Below are 22,272 nucleotides of genomic sequence, written 5' to 3' on the forward strand. Positions count from 1 at the left end.
TGTAATAAAGTGCAGTTTTTTAATCTCATTATAATATAAAGTTCATCTGTGTGGTTCTCTATCATGACCAGCAGAGTATCATTAAACGATTTTTAAAAAATCTGTGCAGAAAATTGCAGATTAAAACCACACAAAGCAAAAAGTCCCTGGAACACTTTGTGGAAAAAAAATGTTTGAAAGTTCAGTCTGAACAACATATATTATGTACAAATATAACCATTTAAGTGCACAATCATGATACAGAGTCACACTCTGTAAAAAAAAGTTTTGTAATAAATTATCAGTAGACATAACTGACCTCATTCTAAAAGGAAAACAAAAACATGTACAATCCAGGAATAGACAGGTCAGCATGTATCTTTACTGAAAATAACCATTCACTGCTAATGTATTGTCCTTATGGTCAACCTTTGGCCCATGACATCTGGAAATAATAGATTTATTAAAGCCACTGACCTGAGAAAAGCAACCTGGCACAACAGCTCCGACATAACATACAGAATATCTCTTAATGGATAATGTCACTTCACATACCAAGGTTAGTTGTTATGTTAAATCAAGGAAATGTGTTTTGAAAACCCATCTTGTCTTTAATAATGCTGCAGTGATATAGCAACGTACCATGTGACATGTTCACATGTCTATATTTCTATTCATGCTTAACTTCATTTCACTTGTAGTCTATGTCTGAGGAAATGCCATTTTTGTAATGTTGAATGTACTTGAAAAATTATCAGATTTATTCTATGAAAATTCTCACAAAACATCCCTGCAACTACATTTCTGTATCTGATAAAAAATTAAGAAAATTGTAAAATATTTCTGCATACTTTTATACCTTTATAAACGAAGTTCTTAATAAATACATTGTTGTATTTTCCTCTTTAAATAAAACTCAGTTTAAAAAAATAAAAGAGAAAAGTTTTTTTTTTACAGAGGTGCAGCAAATTATAAGGTAGACAGTCAGGCATTATGGTAGCCATTTTTGTCTTTTTTTAAGGGTTCAAAGTTCTCATAAATATTGAGTGCAGCTGTGTTCTGGTAGATCAAGTCTACATTGTTTCCAGTCCGAGACTTGATGATGTCCATTGCACACTGGTTAAGAAACACATACTGATCCTGCAAAAGCAGAGAATGTAAAGGACTGCACTGTTAGAGAATAAAAATGTCCATTATGGCTTACAAATCATAAGAGCATATATTACATATATAAACTCAAAAGCTGGTAATGAATGTACCTCTGTTTGAACCATGAGTGGTCTGTGCATGCGTAAATCATGGATGATCCCATATACGTCTACTACACCATCCTGCTCAATCTGAAAGATTAACCGATCAATGGCAATCAAGGTTCCCGTGCGCCCCACACCAGCACTGTAATATGAAAACAAAAAATCTGATGAAAAATGACATTTTTCTTTGTGGGAGTATAATAAAATGTTGTTGAATAGATCTGTTTGTATAAACTGAAGAAGAGTTCAGGAACTGTTGAAGTACCTGCAGTGCACAAGTGTAGGTGAATGTCTTGAGTACTGGTCCATGTGCTCTCGGACCAGGTGTCTGAAGTTGATGAGAAGCTCAGTGGTCTCAGGAACTCCATGGTCTGGCCACGCAGTGAAATGGAAGTGACGGACTGATCGAGACTCTGCTGTTTTCGTCTGTTATGACAGGAATCATTTTTTGACACATTGCAAACATATTACCAAAAAGATCATTCTGACTGACTAATATATATATATATATATATATATATATGAATTATATAATTTAAATCAAATGTATAATAATTTCCCAGCCTAAATAATGCGTATAAATAAAATGCATAAATACAAAATTATGGGCACAAATGCAGTAAAAAAAAAAAAAAAAAAACACAGAAGTGCTATTTATTACGGTTGAGGTAAGTTCCTATTTTTAGTCATGATTTAGCTTCTCTAATCTTTTTGTATTCAGCCTATTTGTTTTATTTATTATACAATTTAACAAAAGCAATTAAGGCCTCTAACACTAGCTTGCTCTATTCTTTTTCTATTCTATCGGTTTTCCTTTTATTTATTATATAAGGTAATAAACTTCTAACTGAGACGTGTTATAACACTTGTATATCATTGCTCTTATGCTGATTTGGATTGCTTCCATTGTCCTCATTTGTAAGTCGCTTCGGATAAAAGCATCTGCTAAATGACTAAAATGTAATATATGGGGTAGTTAAATGTCAGTTCAAATGTTCAAACATTAATATAGACTTACATTTTTCACTTCAAAGTCACGTAAAGTCCAGTCTTCCAATGGGACCTCTGAAATATTAATCACTGTCAGATTGTCATAACGTTTGGTCTCTGCTGGCCAGTATTCTTCACATTTTACCTGAGGGACAAAAGATTGTGGCAGAATTCATATATGCTCATTATTTAAATACCTGAGACGAGGCATTACAAATGATATTAAAATGCTGAATGAGGATGTGAACACTGAATATGTAGTGGTCAAGTGATTTTGGCTTTTAAAGCCTTATATGTAGCATCATCTGACAATAAAATGAACTAAAACATAAGGAATGAAGGCACTAACAAGTGAGATCACAGAGAAAGTGAAGCATGAGTGTATACTGTACCCGTCCTTGCTCATTGCATTTAGTGAGCATGACAATAGTGTGGACATTTTTCTCCCAGATCAGTCTCCAGAAGTCATTGACCGTGCAGGGCAGTGGCCCTTGGGCTGCGATAAACTCCTTCTTTGAAGTGTAACCCTGGAAATATCACACAGTTAGTGTGACAATAGTTTAAAGAGCTAAATGTCATCTTTTTGTAGTTTTCCCCCTTCCTACCGGCATGTAGCTGGCATTGATGTAGTCATCAAATGAGCTGCTGAGCACAGAGAGCTTGACACGAGATGAATCATCTGTCAAGAACACATTAATTATTATGAATATGGGTAACATGTCTAGAACAGAGTGGAGGAAACTCAGTGTTGTGTAACTTCACAAAGGGAAACACTTGTGAGTCCTGCGGCTCTTACATGGCAGCACGTTGTTATAACGATTCTTGGCTTTGTTTTCAGGGGCCTGAGCAACAGTCTTCGGCTGATTTATCCCAACTGGCCTTAGATCCTAAAAACACAAATACATACGTTTAGTTAAATCTTTCTATTGATTTGATTTACATCAAAAATACACCTGTAATAAAGCATTTGTTTCTCTGTCAATAAGTCAAGAAGAGACATAAGTGTATGTCACATATTTATGAATGAAGAGGAACACAACAGTCAGAATCTAGTCAAAATACTTGCGATACCAATTATTATTTCGAGTTTATCAGTTGTAATATAATATACAGAGAAGCCAAAGATATAATCACCTCAAATTCTTCAGCAAATCCACAGAAGGAGTCAGCTCTTTGCCGCCTATAGTAAGCCTCATAATCCTCCACCTTTATTGGATTACTCCTATGACACCATTAAAAAACCCATGAAAAAAATATATGTATTTTAACTATACAGTAAACCACATAGAATTGTATTCATTAAATATTCAGTAGCATAATGCAAGTAAAATGATAAACATACACTTTACAGAAAAAGGGCAAGGTTTCATTTGTCAATGTTAATTACACTAGTTAAACTGCGCTAATAATGGATGAACAATACTTCTACACAAGTTAATGTGTAGAAACTTATGGAAGCATATGGGTAGCATTATTCAATTTGGAATGTAATATGCAAAATGACAATGCAATATGTAAAATGGCAATGCATTTCTGTATTTACATTTACATTTACCAATACATTTGTGCAACGTTTGGTGCAAAATGAAAATGAAATGACAATTTTAATTTGCCATTTCCTACACCAGTTTTAATATGTAAAATTAATATTAATTTTAACGCTTTATAAGTTGCAAAATTAAAATGAAAATATATTACAGAAATGATTAGATATGTCTAACATGTTCAAGCAAAAACTGTGGCAAAATGATAATTCAAATGCTATTTTTCTTAATTGCATTAACACTCACAGCCAAAACACTTACGATTGCATTTTCATTTAATGACACGCAATGAATGTAGCAAAATTCAAAGTGCACACTGAAAATGCATTCCGAGCCAATCACATCTCCGCCCCCTCCCGCCCTGTCAATCACTGCGTGAACAAGGTGGGGCTTGCAGAAGCTCAAGAGACTCAATACTCAAGAAGAGGATTCAAGAGAAAACATGGACAAGACAGTTGTTCCGTGTACGTTTTGATCATTTCGGTTTATGGCTTAAATATTTCATTCGCACTTGTGAGTGGAGCTGAAACACTGCTTTCATCTGATTGGTCGAATCGCTCCGCCTTCAGCTCGGTCTTTTTATTCTTTCAGGCAGAATAAGAGTCAGTGCTAGTGAAGCATTGTAATGTCTGAAACCACCGTTCACTGTTAATTAGCATAATATTTGAATCAGATGTAGCTGGGCACATAATTCGTGCTGCTGAGACCTGCAAATTATTTCTAGGTTGTAGTATTGTATGAATATTCTCCCACTGATAAATACAGTGCAAATAGTTCTCTCTCTTTGGATGAAAGTGAAGTGGAAATAAAAATCAATAATAGACTGAACAGTTCCATGTCTGTAACATTTACCACTCTCATCTTTTAAGTCACAAGGCACTAGGTATGTGTGTGTGTGTGACATTAATAAATAATTGTAAAAATGAATATGGTGGTTACATTTCTAAATAAAAATAGTAAAATTAGCTCAATGCTGCTCAGTGCTCCTGTAGCCTACCCCAGAGCGCCCTCTCGCGGCTGTAGACGGTAATGTTTTCTCTTGATTCTGAATAAATGCGACTTATAGTCCAGTGCGATTTATATGTTTTTTTTTTCCTCGTCATGACGTATTTTTGGACTGATGCAACTTATACCGAAAAATACAGGTAACATTATTATTATTATTTATTATGAGAGTAATTGACACAGACTAGAACTTTAATGTTTCACCAAATTCAGCTCAGATCTTAAGACTCGTCTGACTTGTGTTGCTGTATAACTGGCCAGACTTACCATCCCAAAAAATCTTATTTAATTTTATTTCCTAAATTTAACTATATTTATTTCCACTTCACTCTTATCCAAAGAAACATAACTATTTACACTGTTTTATCAGTGGGAGAATATTCATACAATACTACAACCTAGAAATAATTTGCAGGTCTCAGCAGCACGAATTATGTGCCCAGCTACATCTGATTCAAATATTATGCTAATTAACAGTGAACGGTGGTTTCAGACATTACAATGCTTCACTAGCACTGACTCTTATTCTGCCTGAAAGAATAAAAAGACCGAGCTGAAGGCGGAGCGATTCGACCAATCAGATGAAAGCAGTGTTTCAGCTCCACTCACAAGTGCGAATGAAATATTTAAGCCATAAACCGAAATGATCAAAACGTACACGGAACAACTGTCTTGTCCATGTTTTCTCTTGAATCCTCTTCTTGAGTATTGAGTCTCTTGACCTTCTGCAAGCCCCACCTTGTTCACGCAGTGATTGACAGGGCGGGAGGGGGCGGAGATGTGATTGGCTCGGAATGCATTTTCAGTGTGCACTTTGAATTTTGCTACATTCATTGCGGGACACTGAATGAAAATGCAATCGTAAGTGTTTTGGCTGTGAGTGTTAATGCAATTAAGAAAAATAGCATTTGAATTATCATTTTGCCACAGTTTTTGCTTGAACATGTTAGACATATCTAATCATTTCTGTAATACATTTTAATTTTAATTTTGCAACTTATAAAGCGTTAAATTTAATATTAATTTTACATATTAAAACTGGTGTAAGAAATGGCAAATTAAAATTATGTCATTTAATTTTCATTTTCATTTTGCACCAACCGTTGCACAAATGTATTGGTAAATGTAAATGTAAATACAGAAATGCATTGCCATTTTACATATTGCATTGTCATTTTGCATATTACATCCCGAATTGAATAATGCTACCCATATGCTTCCATAGAAACTAAGCATTTACCAATCAAAAGTTGTATCCGTTAACACTGCAGACTAACATGAACATGAAAAAGTTAAGAAATACTTAAACAATATATTGTTAATTGTTAGTACCTGTTAGGTAATTCATTAAATATTGTTTTAAAAAATGAGACCTTATTGTGGCTTTGTTCTGGGATATCATTATTTTTACTTTGAGACAATATTTCATGTTCCTTTCCATTTCATGAATCATTTTTATTAAAGCTACAGTGTATGTCGTCATAATTTTCAGTCAAATCATAAATGCGTATGAAAATTTGTGTGAACAAACGTATTATTACTTACACTTTGTTTCTGTAAGAAAACAAAAGAAAACAAAAAAGTAAAAGGTTACTTTTCACAGCTCAATGTTAATTCATTATATTGTTTCTTTCCGATGTGTTGCAATGCTGTTTTGAGGAGACCTGTATACTAACCTTAAAGAGTGGATAGGAACACTAGTAGAGTCATCTTTTTTTTGCTTCCTGTGATATTGAGAGCACAAATGTAATTATCTAGTTGCCACTTTCTATTAATACTTAAAAAACAGAACTGAGGAACATTCTGGAAACAAGAAATGCATATCTTTACACACCTAAATTAGAGTAGTAAAACGGTGGGGACACAATGATAATCTTAAATCCTCTAAATCTAGCATCTCTATCACTAAATCAAACAATTCAAACACTCCAAACATCAAGAATCATGTATGAAATCTGTAAAATGTCTTACCCTCTACAAACCACAACCACGATGAGGATTAGAATAAGAAGAGCAGCTAAACTGGCTCCTGCAGCTGCTGCTCCAATTACCACTGACAGATGGAGAAAGAATAAAGTTAACGCTGAAATTATTGATAGAATTCATGTATACACTCTAGAAATGCAGATATAATTGCTGGTGATTAGGTATACTGTACATAGGTCAGATGCACTCGTTAGAAATAAGTCTAGGATAAGTCAAAGCATCCAAATGATGAGTTATTGTAATAAAGTCAATAAAAGTGTTGTTCTCAACAATACAAGATTTTTAATGCTAAAAACAACAACTCTGACAATGGCAACTGTAATCTCATCTAAATGTCTTTTACATTTGATTTAAAAGTATGCTTTTGAATAATTCTGTATTTGAAACACATCAATAAAACTCATTTGACATATTACTTTGAAAACGCCAGTCCCATTATGTTAAAGGGGGATTGAAATGCTATTTCATGCATACTGAGTTTTTTTACACTGTTAAAGAGTTGGAATCCCCTGCTAAACATGGACAAAGTTTAAAAAATTAAGTTGTACGTTTGAAGGAGTATTTTTGTTCCAAAAAAACCTCTTCGGGTTTGTCACAAGTTTCGGAAAGTTTTTTTTGAGTATGGCCCTGTGTGACATTAGATGGAGCGGAATTTCCTTATATGGGTCCTAAGGGCACGTCTGCTGGAAGAGCGCGCGCTCCCGTAGAGCAGAGCCGAGACATTCACTGATCAGAGCGAGAGCGAATTGTCACAAAAGAAGTGTGTTTTTGGTTGCCAGGGCAAGACAACCCTGCACAGATTACCAAAAGAGAAACAGCATTAAGGGACCAGTGGATGGAGTTTATTTTTACAGAGCATCAGAGGAGTTGTGCAAGTGTTTGTTCCTTGCATTTCGAAGATGCTTGTTTTAAAACAATGCCCAGTTTGACGCTGGATTTGCATATCGTTTATTTCTTAAGGATAATGCAGTCCCAACGAAAAAGGGTCACGATCGTGTGTTGGAACCGCAGACGGTGAGTAAAACTGCTTCAAATATCTCTGTGTTGTTAACTTAGCTATCGGCGCGTAAGCACATCAAGTAAACAACATGCAATGTTGACATCAAACTGCACTTTCCACATGTACAGCTTAAAAAAAAAAAAAGACGACATAAAGTGGAACTTAGTAATTTTCCAAAACGGCTAAGCAAATATATACAGTTTCAGTACATACCACATGTATGTTGCTGATGCTGCTCTTGTTAAATTTCAGCCTCTGGATCTGATTCTGGATCTCAAATATACACGGAATCTGACTGTTAGCCATGGTTTGTTTTGGATGTTTTTTTCCTCACAGTAATGTCACAGCTTCCAAACGCTCTCAACGCAAAATCCTACTGGTGCTCGTGATTCTTTAGCTCCGCCCACACGTCACACCTCCAGCTGGTCGTTTTTTTCCGGGAAAAATCGGTACAGACTATCTTTCTCTTATGAATATAATAAAACTAAAGACTTTTTGGAGTTATGAAGGATGCAGTACTACTCTATAGGTACTCAAGATTAACAGGATATTGAGTGAAAACGAGCATTTCACCCCCCTTTAAATATTGAGAGAAGTGTCCCAGTCTTTACCTGGATTCTCCGGTAGTTCGACGGGACTTTGGTAAAACTCTGATATGGAGTAGTATGAATTAGAAACATCCACTAAATTGATATTTTTCACCAGACGAGTGAAAGCAATGACAGCAAAACTGCAAGAAAGCCAAACACATAGCATCATAATGCAGCTAATGGAGCTGTGAAAGGCAACATTAGGAACAAAGAGCAGTAGTTCAGTTTAATTTAGTGATGGAGATAACCATTACATTGTTAGAATGGTTTCTAATGTATGAAGCAGTGAAGTTAGTTCAAAGTTTGGGAAGTATATTGACTTACTTGTAAGTGCCTTTTGCATTTAGTTCTCCATTTCTGTAACCTTCCCACTCGGATCCATCTCCAATGATGACCGTTTGTGTCTGTACATTTCTAAACTCTGTTTGACCCTTCTCCCTGATAACAGCCAGGAATGTGCGGCACCGCTTTGCTTTCCAGTCCTCGTAGGTGTTCAACAGGCATTGACCATCGAACTTCTTATTTTTGTCCAAGCAATCTGCTGAAAGAAAAAAACTAATATTTTACAATCCAAAATCCTCCTCTGTTGTTAAAAAATTGTATATACATTTACCAACCCCAAACATTTTAATGGTACAGTAAATGATCAGTTATCAAAGAGACTAATGGAGAGCCATTTTGCAGAGTAAAATGTTACAAATACAAATCAATGAATTCAAAGAACATAAAAGTCTCAGGTTTATTCAACATACCAGTAGTACCGGAGTAGACAAGCACACCATAATAGAGCACAGGACCGTTTGAGTCATCAAAGATGTCCGACCGAAGAGTCAAAGTAAACTTGTTGTATTTTTGCTCTGATACACTCACTGTTGCTATTTTAGGTACAACAGGTTCTACAAACACAAACAAACAAGAAATATGTGATATGCACCCACACATAAACACATAATACAAAAGAAGTAACTTTACTTACTTGTGATTCCAGTCCTACAGGTGATTGATTCTGCAGTACTTTTTTTCCCACAACCAACTGTCCAGAGCAGGACTTCATACACAGTGTTGTACTGAAGTTCAGTGAAGTTGTAGGATAGTTCGAAGGTCTTGTTTGTGTCGGAGTTCAGCTTCAATTCAAAGCCTTGGTTATTACCAGGAGGACGGCTCCATGAGACACGAAGCATTGCTGAGGTTAAATTAGGACCCACACACTTCACATCCTTCACTGGAGCTGCATCTGCACACGGTAAAACACACCCAAGACAATATTATTTGACCTTTATTTCAACCAAGACATAAGACAACAGACTAAAGAGTTTCATGATTGTTGTATCAGCATTTTTAAAGTAGATTTGTCTCTGCAAGCTGGAAAACTACACAATTACAGCACAGGAAAAAAATAATCATTCTGCGCTGAATGCTGGAAATTGCTTTTTTCAACCAGTTCTGCTTTAAAACCATGTTTAACAGTATATAGTGTTTGTACTAACCTGTGCATGCTTGCCTCCACACAGCTTCTCCTTCTGTGTTGTCAGAAGTGCTGCTCTGGACACTGATGTTATACCGTGTTGAAGGCATCAGACTTTCTATGGTCATGCTGTTATTTAGGGTGGTTGTGTTTATCTCTTCCTTCTCAGTGTACACTCTTACTACATATTTTGGGACCCCTTCTACTTTTATCCAATTTACAGAAATGCTATTTATTGTTGTGGAACCAACTTGTAGGTTTTGGACAGGATCAGGCTCTGAAAACAGATGAGGGGAGAAGGATGAAGACTTCAGAGGAGAGGAAAGCCCTTCCCAACTGCATAAAACATCATGAGTTTTTGATAATGGAACTTAAATAAATTATTTACTGAGAAACCAGTGGTAGGGACTACTTTTTAAACACATTTTGGAGCTTGACAGATCGAGTCCTCCAGTCCTCTCATTATATAAAAGAAAGGATTTCTTTTCTTAATTCATCTTTTGTGTTCCATTAAAGAAATAATAGAAGTAATGATAAAGTAAAAGATAACTGAAATTTTTAATCTGTGAATGAACTACTCCCTTTTTTTTGTTTTAGGATCAGTGTACTTGCAAAATGCAGAAATATTCCATACACTGATACATACTGATTCAAAGTTTGTGGTTTGTAAATTTGGTTTTTGAAAGAAACTCTTATGATCATCAAGGCTGCATTTCATTTGAACAAAAACACAGTAACAACAGTGATATTATGAAATATTAAATATTAAAATAACTGTTGTCTATTTTAATACATTTTGAAATGCAATCTATATGTGACAGCAAATTTCAGCAGCCATTACGCCGGTCTTCAGTGTCACATGATCCTTCAGAAATTATTATAATGTTCTGCTTTGCTTCAAGGATTTCTTCTTATTTAACTGTTGAAAACACATTTTATTTGCCAGAATTCTTTGATGAACAGAAATTTTTACATTTCAATGTGCCCAGTTCTGTTGGACCCATAACTATAAAAAATGTTTTAACCATAAAATGTGTACAGTATATCTTGAACTATTATTTCAATGGAACTGATCGGTTCTGTATTTTTGAAAGTGCAGAACTTACTGGTGGTTACATAAACTCTGACAGAGTCACTCTGGAAACCCATCGGGCCTACAGCAGCCACAGAAACATTATAGGAGGTTCCAGATCGCAAGCCGTCCAAGAGGAAAGTGTTGTTAGGAGTGAGATATTGACTGGTATTATAGCTGGGCGAGTAGGTCAGGCTGTACTTGAAGCTGCCAGCTGTCATGCTCTCAGCTTCATCCCATCGAAACAACAATGAATGTCTGCTCTTCAACAAAATCTTAATCTCTCCCGGTCTGTTTGGATCTGCAACACAATTAAAATCTTTAAACACTACGGACCACTATGGTGCATGCTTACAAAGTCATGAGATGTCCTAACGCATGACTTCCAGACCATGTTTGGACTTGAATACTCACAAGTTGCATTTTTTACTGAATCGGATGTTTCACAGAAGTTTGCTTTGACAGTTGTGAGTGTGACTGTGAAGACAGTTGCTGCTTTTAGTTGACTGAAGGTGTGATTGTGTTCAGTGCTACTGAGCTCTTTAGAGCTGCTCCATCCTTCATCACTGCTGATGTTCAGAATGAACCTGTCCAGCCCACCAGCAGGATGATCCCACGTCACCAACAGTGAGTGGTTAGAGCCTTGATTATCTAGTTTGGGAAACACTGTAGAGGGCTCTTGGGAGAAAAGAGAGAGGGAAATTAAAGTGGATTTTAAATAGAGTATATACAAGTTCAAGTTCTCTTTTATTGACATGGGAGAATGAAATGATGTTCCTCTCACAGGTCCGGCAATGATTCATATATATAAGACATATATGGTAAGAAAATATTAGAAACACTCTATTTTCTAATATTCTAGTATTTTCTTCCCAAAGGCAGTGATACAAAAAGTTATGAGAGGGGCAAGTATATGAAGGAGTACATACTTGTTAAGACAGAGACGAACACTGGTTGTCCCAGGATGCCGCAGGCAAAACTATACACACTGAACTGACACAGGGTGCCAGGCTGCAAGCCTAGAACGGTGATGTTTTCAAAGGAAGTCGACAAGTTCCGACTATTTTCTGTGCAGTTGGACACGAAAACTCGGTAGAAAAAGTCACTGCGGTACTGCTGAGGAGGAGACCAGCTCAGCTTCACGGCAGAAACATTCAGAAGATCAGTTTTTACAGAGGAAACTGGAAATGGCTCTGGAAAACAAACATACAAGTGACTGTAGAGCAGATGTGATTGCATGATTTATGAAACATATGTATTAAGTACTGTGTTGGCATATGCAGGGTGGTCACTTACTACTGCAGACGGTTATAAACTGGGGAACAGACTTGGTGTCGCCAGCTGTCTGTGTGGTAATGCTGATATTGTATCGACTAGCCGACTGCAGTGACAGTAGCTGCGCTGTGGTGTTACTCACACTCCTCTGGTCAGCTGTGCCATTAGGGTGTGTGAAGGTGAGCAGATAGGAGTAACCAGCTTGCTGAACATCAAGCTGCTTCCAGCTCAGAGATATACTAGTCTCTGTATAACCAGTTACTCTTACATCAGCTACAGAAGAAGGATCTGAAAACCATCCACAAAAAACACAAACACAACATCAGCAATGTTATGTTCATAAACGGGCCGTGCAGCACCAAAGGTCCTATTCACTAACAAACTGTGTTAACCATCAGTATGACATACAATAAGTTCCAACATACAAGTTCCTTAAAGGGAGAGTTCACCCAAAAATGAAAATTGTCCATTTATTCACTCTCATGCCATTCCAAACCCATAAGACTTTCATTCTTCTTTAGAATTCAAATGAAGATACTTTAGTTCTTTTCATATGCTGTAATTTTTATTCATTCATTGCAAGCAACATCTTTCAAGGATCAAAAAGTAATCCATATGAATAAAGTTGTTTAAACCAAGTCTTCCTAAAGGACATGATCACTTTAACAGAATTAATATATGCATATTAATATATATGCATATTACTAATCCGAAATTAAGCTTTGATAAATTTACGGTAAGAAATTTACAAAATATCTTCATGAAACATGATTTTTACTTGATACCCTAATGATTTTTGGCATAAAAGAAACCCATACAATTTATTGTTGGCTATTGCTACAAATATACATCAGCGACTTGGTTTTGTTGTCCAAGGTTACATTTAAATATGGATAAACATACATAGAGAGAATCAGAATTTGGTAAGGCCAGCACAAGTTAAATCAGTTAACAAAATATTTGTACCAAAATTTTGAGAATACGTGCATTGCTTACTTGTATATGCAGTGAGATACTTAGGAGAGCTGAAATATCCCATTGCACCCACAGTCCTCACACTGATGTTGTACTGGACACCTGCACTGAGTCCCGTCAGAGAGCTGAAGTTGTGGCTGCAGTTCAGCGTGCTGTTGCTGTATGACAACAGGAAGTAGTGTGATACTGAGCTCATGTTCAGTGGTCGAGCCCAGCTGATGTTCAGTGAGTTTCTGCTCCGCGCTATCACAAACTCACCAGGAGGAGTGGGCACTGAAATGACAACAATATAAATCACAGCTGTGCATAGAGTATAGAGCACCATCTACAGGCCATCATGTGATAGTGTACATATGAGCATTTGAGAATGCTTTAAAATGCATTAATGGTTTTATAAACATTTGTAGATGTAACACAGCTAATGGTGACCTAAGAACCAAAACTAAAGGTTTTACTTTAAAACTTCAAACTGTTAGTAACATATATTGTGCAAAAGGAAACTTATTCAATTTCTAAAAACTGCACAGTCGTGTAAACTGAAAAAGACACACGTAAGCACTATTTTCAGTGTAATATGCCTAGTTAAAACAGATTAGTCAGCTCTTTGTTTCTGAAAACAAATGCCTTACTTCCTTTTCCCCCAATCAAAGTTCATGCTAATCAGTATATGGTGATACATGTGTGAAGGGCTTGTACATGCTTAATTCAAGGTGTGTGTTTGTTTGGGGCTTGTGAAGGGTCTTACAGGTGGCGTTGGATACACTATCGCTGTCCTGTCTTATGGGTCCACTGATACTTGTGACAATGACATTGTACCGAGTTCCAGGCAGCAGGTCTGAGAACACCACGTTTGTCACATTCGTTCGGTTTTCTGTCTTTTGAACAGTTCCGTTCAACAGGATTTTGACGTTGTAGAGACTCACAGTACCATCAGGCGGTGTCCACTCCACTCTCATGCTCTGAGTTGTGCTGACCGCAAAAATATTGGATGCTTTACCAAGCCCTGATAACACCAAACAAGAGAGGAAGAAAAACTATTCAATAGCACAGACCAATAGACAAAACTGTAAGTAACACAAAAGGAAAGTTATGATACCAAGCCATTAATGGGTTGCAGTATAAAAGAAACAGTTTTTTTTGAGTAATATGTGAATTGTAATACCTGTAAATGCAGAGATGGCTACAGAATCAGAGCTCATGCCATTTGCTACAGTTTGCACAGTAAAGGTGTTGTTGCTCCCGGGGACAAGGTTAGTGACATTTGCAGTCTCACTGATACTCTGATTCCACTGTTCGCCATTTACACTCAAATTATACCGATATGAAGATTTGTGATCATTCTGACGAAGCCATGAAAGGCGTATCTCAGTGGTGCCAACAGGAGAGGCTGTTAAATTAGTCACTGGCAGTGGCTCTGAAAGAGAATGCACAGTCATTTTCTGCACTTATTACATATTAATGTGTGCGAATTAAAGTAAGCAAAGACTAAAGACCTTAGTCAAGGTAGAAGCCAGACTGAATGTAATGAATATAAACAAGGCTTTTGAGGGACAGACTTGCTGCCTTTAAAATGTTGTGAACTGTATAAAGGTTCTAGATCACATGTAATTTCCACAACTCACACAACCTCTGAAACCGTTTTAGGAAGTTTTGTCCAATAAAATTAAAGCATAATGCAAAATGCCCATTACTTGCCTGAAAGCATCATTACACAAAACGTCCACTAAAATATTGAACACTTTATTGCATGACAGTACATCTACTGTTTGGAGAGAGATGTGTAGTATTTACACTCACTTGTATTACACTGTATGAGCTGTGAGGGTCCAAATATGTTGGCAGCCATTATGAGTGCTCTGACGCTACAATTATACTGAGTCCCAGGCTGCAGCTGAGTAATCTGATAATTGTTGGATGTGGTACTGAGCGTCTGATCAGGTGAAGTTATGTTGATACTGTAGGAGAACAGGCTGAAGATCCCATTAGGGGGGGACCAGGTCAGATTAACTGAATTGGTGCTGACAGCAGAAACTGACAGATTTTGCACTGCATTAGGAGCTGTGGAAACACAAACATGCTTCTGAAACCATAAACCCGATAAATAATACCGTAAATCTAACTGAAGATTTAATTAGCAGTTTTGACCATCAACGGCTTCAGTAAAATGTATGCTTTGCTGTGTGCTTAGTACCTGTATATGCTCTGAGGTTTACATATGAGCTCTTGAGATCTTTTACTCCTATGGTGACCACAGTGATGTTGTACTGACTGCTGGGTAATAAATTTGTGAGTGTCATGTTTAAAGAGTTGGTAGAATTCAAAGATTCAGGGTTGACCCCTGGCTGGTTAGATCTACATGTCACTTCATAGGACACACTGACTCCATCCATTGACAAGGGTTTCGACCACAGCAAGGAAATAGACACATTGGTCTGTCCGCTCACTCGGACAGCTTCAGGTGGGTTAGGCTCTAAAGGGAAATATCACACAGAAATACATGATGCTTCTGCAGATGTAGGGTTGTGTTTGGTGTCATGGTGATGGAGATGGAGAGAGTGTGAAGTTTTCTGACTCACTAGTGGCAACCAGCACTATGTTCGAGCTGTTTCTCAGGTCTCCACTGATGGTGGTCACAGTGAGGTTGTAAACACGTCCTGCCGTGAGGTTACTGATGACTGAAGTGTTGACGTTGATATTGCTGAGGGTTGTGTTCAGCTCAGCACCATATGCGCTCACCTCATATGAGTCCACACGACCAAGAGGGACTGCCCACTCCACGGTCAAACTACTGTTACTGTAACTCACCACAGTGATATTCTCCACTTGTGCTGGACCTACACAAAGATAATCAGACTTTCATTAATATACATACACGACTGTTCAAAAGTTTGGCGTAAATAGTTCTTCTTGTTTAAAGAAAGGTTGTATGAGTAAAAATAAAGAAATTTTATTCTTTTTAACTTTCTATGCATCACACTTTCCACAAAAGAATTTAGCTTCACAACTATTTCCAACATCAATAATAAAATACATTTCTTGAGCACCAAATTAGCAAATTAGAATGATTTCTGAAAGATCATGTGACGCCGAAGAAAATTCAGCTTTGCCAATAAAGGAATCAATACATTTTAAAATATAAAATATAAGTTTTACTGTATTTTGAACAAGCAATACAGCCTAGGTGGACATAAGAGGATCTTATATAAAAAAAGAAGTATTACTGATCCAAAACATTTGAACGGTAATGTAAAAGAAAACACACACAAACCTTTGATTTACTCCACAATACATTAAAGACACCGTTAAACTCTCCATTCTCTTCTGCCTATAGTACTTACTTGTGTTTTGGGATATCTCCGCAACACTGCCTTCAGTGCGGTTATCAGAGGCCACTGAGGTGACGTTGAATGTGTATTTGGTGCCAGGTGCAAGTTGTGAGATTAGTATGGAGGTTAGGTTAGTAGTGAGAAGCAGATTTACACCCCAAGCTACTTTATAATACAGGCTGATGCCATTTTGAAGTATCCACTTCAGGTTCACCGAGCTCACGGTGATGGAGTGAACAGACAGGTCACTAACAGGCTCAGGGCCTATCAGTGCAAGAGAGTGGACATGAACATGTGTGAGTGTGAGAAAGTGGACATGGACACCCAAAAATAAAAAGTCTGTCAATATTTTTTTTACTACCATAATTCAGAGATGTTTAGCAAAACATTTATGCTGCTTTTTGCTATACAATGAAAGAAGATGGTTACTAAAAACTGTCAAGCTCCAAAATGTAAAAGTTTCAAATGTTATTTGTGTATGCACATATTCCGATATGATTTGTAGCAATCAGTCAGGTCACATGCAATAATCAATGAATTTGACATAAGTTATGTCAGAACTGTCATAATGCACAACAATTTGAATATGCATATGCACAAATTAGATGTGAGCGTTTCAAAATTACTAAAGTTTTCGTTGATTCCTCACACAAAGCAATCACAATGAATGATTAAATATTTTTTTTTGTGTGTCATTTCTGGAACTTGGCAACTCTGGGTCATCATTCATTTCACTCTATGGAAAAAAAGCCCCAGACATTCTGCTAAATATCTTATTTTGTATTCAACTGAAGAAAGAAAGAAAGCCATTACATTTACATTTAGCAGACACTTTTAAAGAACAACATGAAGGTGAGTAAATGGTAACACTTTCCTTAAAACCTTTAGAAATAATGCATTATAAAGTGTTATTAAAGGGTATAATGTACTAAATTTATTAATAATGTGTGTTGTAATACCAAATTTCTTGTAATAAATAATTATAACCAAATTGAAAATGCACAGTGTAACAATTAATTAATAAGGGTTATTATACAGATACGGTGACAGAGTTTGCTCAGTGCTGCAAATGAAAAACCCTTCCAAATAGAAAAAATAAATTGCAAATTAAGAAAACATCATCTATTTAAGAACACGTGCTGCAAATGTGCTGCAAAACTTAGAACACAAACAAAAAAAAGAAGCACACTGCAAAAATAGAATCCCGCTGTTCGCAAAAGACAGTGTAAAGGAATACTCAGAGAGAAACAGTCAACAAGCAGAAGTTAAAAACCGATCATAAGTATATTTATTTCTTGTCTCATTAGGGCTTAGTGCAGTTGTCGTTCCTAGCAAATTCTTTTGTTTACTGTGTTGAGATGTGCTGAAGTTGAGTTTGGTCTCGTAATCTGTGGCATACCTTGTCAGTGTTGTGCTAGTATGCGCGGCAGCCTTCGTGTGATGACCAAAGAGTATAAATACGATTGACTCTACCAGGAAGGACACCAGCAAGGGACATAATTATGGTTTTTGATTCATTCCCTTTTCTACACCTTGATTCACCTCCGTTTCAGTTTTTGAACGACACTTGTTATACGGCTGATGTGCCAGGATGTGCCATTTATCCCCTGAAAGCGCCATGGGCCAAGGAGGATGAAGCTGCTCAGAAGTAGCCGCCGCCCCTCGCGCCCCGCGACCAAAAGGGGAGTATGTGCGGTCGCCGGACTCCAACCCCTTACCTGGTCCCTTGCTTCTCGAACACTGCCCCACCTTCACTAGCCCCACAGCACAACAAGGACACAAGATTTTCTGTTAATAAAAGATACTCTGAGGCCTGAGCCACTGTGTCTGTCGTTTGCTCCTCCCACCACACAGCCAGTTCTATCAAAGCTTTACAATTAATCCAGAATGTGGTAGCAAGATTAATTTTTAATGAGACAAAAAGAATGCACGTCACACCTCTGTTTATCAATTTGCACTCGCTACCAATAGCTGCTTGCATAAAATTTAGGGCCGGGACTTTAACGCGTTAATTGAGATTAATTACACAAAAAATAACGCGTTAACTAAGATTAATTAATTACATAAAAAAAATTCTCGCATTTTTAATAACGTATTTTTGCACCGCGGAACGTTTCTCACTGGATGAGTTTCGGCGGACCGATTATACTGGAGCACCAACTAGCGTTCGCATATCACCGCAGCACACATCGAGCCTCAAGTATCACCTCAACGCAAAACATATAGCAGCTAGCGTGGACTTTACACTTTATGTTGAACTATGTATTATTTTGTTGGTGCAACAGTTTATGTTGAACTCTTTATTGTTTTGGCCAAGGTTATATTACTGAGAGTTGGACTTAGTATGTTATGGCCTCTGAAGCAACAGAGAGATGTTTTCTAATAGTCAGTGTTTCCAATAATCTGAATGTAATTGACAGTATTGTGTTTTACTTAAACACTTTACAGAAGGTTCCAGCACCTATAAGCTTCCTGAATTTCTGAAATGTACTGTTTCTAAATTGTTTCTAAATATGCTATTGCTACACTTAACGGAAAAAATTGCACTGGTCTGCTAGACTTGGCTGAACAAAAATAAACAATATTTTGTTGCTTAAGCTTATGTATTCAGTCATTATTCAATAGTATACTATAAATCCATGTAAACAAAAAAAAAAAAACTCACTGTTCTCAGGTCAAATATTTATATGCGGTTAAAATGCGATTAATTTCGATTAATTAATTACAAAGCCTCTAATTAATTAGATTAATTTTTTTAATCGAGTCCCGGCCCTAATAAAATTAATTGTTGATTTTGATTTTCATCATCGTAATCATTTGTAAGTCGCTTTGGATAAAAGTCCCTGCTAAATAAGATGATTTACTTTACTAACCATAGTTTAACCATTAAATTTGTGCCACTCTGGTTAGACAACCCCCCCCCCCCCCATTGTTGTCTGTATTAACTGTGTGTGTGTTTCTTTATTTGTTTGTGTTGTGAGCATTTGCAGCACTACTTCAAACTGATGAAGATGTTTCCTTAATTTGCTGGTGCTTTCTCTATTTGCATGCATATTCTGAAGTTGCAGCACGTTGAGCTCTCTCGACCACCGTATTATTACAGTATGTATTAACTCTGGTTAAAATTATTCATGAAATTGTACAAATGTATTTTAAGGGGCATTACAAGGCATAATTAATGCATTAAAACTATTTTTATAATGCATTATACATTAGTAAAGTGTTACCAGGTTTTCTTTAATGCAATTGCCTGTAACTGTACACATTTATGTTTTTAGAACCCGTGCAATATCACATCATTTGTTTTTTTAATTATTTATGTTTTAGTCAAATTAAACAAAAATGCTACTCTATAAAAAGGACGACGTTGTTCCAGCTGTCTAAAACACACCATTTCCAAATATATTTTTATTTTAAGTTGATACATTATAAAGGAAAACAATTTTTTGTTATTGATTGAGGTTGGCTAGGACTTACGGAGAGTAAAAGTCTGATTGTTTGTTGGAAACTGGCCTGTCCAGTTCAGGTACACTGAGGTGGAGTTGGTCTGCATGATAGTCAGATTGCTGGAATAGTCTGCTGTGCAAGTAGAGAAATAATGAGAATGTGAGTGACTGAAAGAATGAGAACAATGCATGATATGGTGAATGTGTTTGAGGGTGAAAAAGGCAGAAATATTATTTTCATCCTTTCCGGGCAACAGTGACCTTAATGTTCAAAGCAGTTATTAGAAGTGGTGAAGACTTACTGGTGGAGAGGTTTGAGCAGCACACAGATGAACAGTTGATCATGAAGAAATACGTATTTCCAGGCAGTAGCCCAGTTACTGTGATGCCATTCTGAGCACTTGTAGAGTTGACGTTCTGCACACTGCAGGAGGAGCTATCAACTACAATCACAGTGATGTCTGAGGTTGTGGGGTTTGTCTTGTACTGGCACACTGCACCTAAGTAATGACACAAAACCAGCATGCGGTAGATAAATGCCCAACATTTTATAATGATGCAGATTACATCAAGTGGTTTAAGCTTAAAAGTACTGGTAAATATCATTGATACTGACTGCACAAATAAAGAGTTATTTATCTGGAAAAGTGAGTTTAGAGATGATTATACTTACAGTCAGAGTGCCCACGAGGGATCTGGGGAAGAAAACAACATAACTTTGGTCAAATGTATTACGGTTTCTTTTTTCTTGCTGATTAGCAGCACATGAATCCACAGCAGTAACAAGCTTAAGCAAGTTTCAAATTACAAATAAAGCACAACTTCTTTGACATATTCCATTGTGCAATATCTGTTTCAGATATAGATCTATTATTTGCACCACAGTGACGTGAAATGAGCTCTATATGAAAAAAGAGGAAGTATACATAGTGTGTATATAAAAAAAATGAAGTTAATTATTAATGCACACATTGAGCCGATACTGTGTGAAACTCCGAGCAGGCCTGACAGTTCTCTTCATGCATTAAAGTTCAAATAAACTTAACCACAAATCAAAACATCATTCTTCCTTTCAATTGGATTACTTGGCCATCGTAGAATTTAGAAACACATGCATAAGCCATATTTACCCAACACTGGTGAAATTAGTTACTTTATAAAGCTAAAATAATATTTTTCTAAAAGGACGAGCTAAAATATACAATATTTTGTTTTGATTAACACTTTTTGGTCACAACTTGATTCCCATACATTCATTTCTTATTTCACATTGTTGATGAGTTCAGTATTCTAAAATGTGAATAGTAATAAGGACTGGCAGGTGTATAAAGTATATAGATATAGAGTGCCTGGCAATATATGCTTCTACATTTCTTTATTCTGACCATTTCCCTTTCCTAGTTCTTCTAAGCAATATTTTCATTGGCCTATTATGAAACTGACACCCACCGCCTGGCTATGATTGGTTGCTTATCTGGGACATCTACATTGTCAAATTTGTAAAGGAAATCTGATCTTTTTTTCTGCTTGAGCCACAGCTTCCGTATTGGTAACAGCAATACTTTCATAAACACGTTTTTTAACTCCGTGGTTAGATTCTGAGACTGAAGAGACAGAATACAAACAACACACAAACACATTTAATCTATGTCAACTCCATCCAAATCATTTTTTGAAATTATTAAATCTAAAAACTAACTCTTCCAAGATAAGGGAAAATAAGGGAAGAAGCACAATGCAAGTATCTAAAGTAGGATGTATGATATCCTTTTAAATGATCAGAAACTATTTATGACAAAGGGCTCTGAAAAACAGATTATGTACAAAAAAAAAGAAAGAATTTTTTTTCCTGTGACTAAATTTGCCCCGGGTTAGAGTAAGTTGATCCAAGTCAGTGGTTAAGATGCACCATCTGGGTGTAAACTGTCCATCTAACTGAATCTGAAACCCATGTGAAATTTTCAAATTTCCTTTTACACTCACGTTTCTTTTGTGAAAGTTAACCTAAACAACCAAATGAAGTTTAAATTCCATTCTTTAAATGCATTTCTGAAACAATGTTAAACACCAAAGCTGTAACCTTCCCAAAAAAAAAAAGAAGAAAAAAAAAAAGACTAAAAAGAGAGATTATGGAGTAAAATTAAGCAAAAACCGAATTAGAATGAAGGAATAATGGTCACCGAAAATAAACATTTTAGTCAAAAGAATCTTGGGATGGTAGGATTTTTTTTTTTTTTTTGCAGTGCTGAACAGACCATAGGGACAACAGGTGGAACGATATATCTAATTATAATGTGATAAAAAGCATCTTCTGCTTCTTGTCAGAGAAGGATCTGGTGAACTTTTACATGGTCCCTATCAAACAA

General features: G+C 36.4%; 1 protein-coding gene across 1 annotated transcript in view; it reads right to left on the bottom strand.

Moving 5' to 3' along the window:
• Positions 1-22,272, bottom strand: part of ptprja (protein tyrosine phosphatase receptor type Ja) — a 37,930-nt gene continuing 15,658 nt past the window's right edge. Inside the window, exons 2-31 of the mRNA XM_052559949.1 lie at positions 20,580-20,601; positions 20,209-20,406; positions 19,938-20,036; positions 16,473-16,724; positions 15,711-15,968; positions 15,326-15,604; positions 14,932-15,192; positions 14,297-14,548; positions 13,880-14,137; positions 13,156-13,407; positions 12,181-12,447; positions 11,814-12,077; positions 11,299-11,562; positions 10,919-11,185; positions 9,835-10,089; positions 9,324-9,581; positions 9,100-9,243; positions 8,672-8,885; positions 8,369-8,487; positions 6,743-6,824; positions 6,448-6,495; positions 6,317-6,325; positions 3,357-3,444; positions 3,019-3,109; positions 2,828-2,901; positions 2,615-2,749; positions 2,251-2,367; positions 1,498-1,658; positions 1,239-1,374; positions 1-1,119 (exon numbers count right to left, since the gene is read on the bottom strand). Coding sequence (XP_052415909.1) covers positions 964-1,119; positions 1,239-1,374; positions 1,498-1,658; positions 2,251-2,367; positions 2,615-2,749; positions 2,828-2,901; positions 3,019-3,109; positions 3,357-3,444; positions 6,317-6,325; positions 6,448-6,495; positions 6,743-6,824; positions 8,369-8,487; positions 8,672-8,885; positions 9,100-9,243; positions 9,324-9,581; positions 9,835-10,089; positions 10,919-11,185; positions 11,299-11,562; positions 11,814-12,077; positions 12,181-12,447; positions 13,156-13,407; positions 13,880-14,137; positions 14,297-14,548; positions 14,932-15,192; positions 15,326-15,604; positions 15,711-15,968; positions 16,473-16,724; positions 19,938-20,036; positions 20,209-20,406; positions 20,580-20,601 — 5,280 coding nt within the window. The 3' untranslated portion in view covers positions 1-963. The remainder of the gene's footprint in view (positions 1,120-1,238; positions 1,375-1,497; positions 1,659-2,250; positions 2,368-2,614; positions 2,750-2,827; positions 2,902-3,018; positions 3,110-3,356; positions 3,445-6,316; positions 6,326-6,447; positions 6,496-6,742; positions 6,825-8,368; positions 8,488-8,671; positions 8,886-9,099; positions 9,244-9,323; positions 9,582-9,834; positions 10,090-10,918; positions 11,186-11,298; positions 11,563-11,813; positions 12,078-12,180; positions 12,448-13,155; positions 13,408-13,879; positions 14,138-14,296; positions 14,549-14,931; positions 15,193-15,325; positions 15,605-15,710; positions 15,969-16,472; positions 16,725-19,937; positions 20,037-20,208; positions 20,407-20,579; positions 20,602-22,272) is intronic.

Source organism: Carassius gibelio, chromosome B7 (assembly GCF_023724105.1).
Source record: "Carassius gibelio isolate Cgi1373 ecotype wild population from Czech Republic chromosome B7, carGib1.2-hapl.c, whole genome shotgun sequence".
NCBI classification, from domain to species: domain Eukaryota; kingdom Metazoa; phylum Chordata; class Actinopteri; order Cypriniformes; family Cyprinidae; genus Carassius; species Carassius gibelio.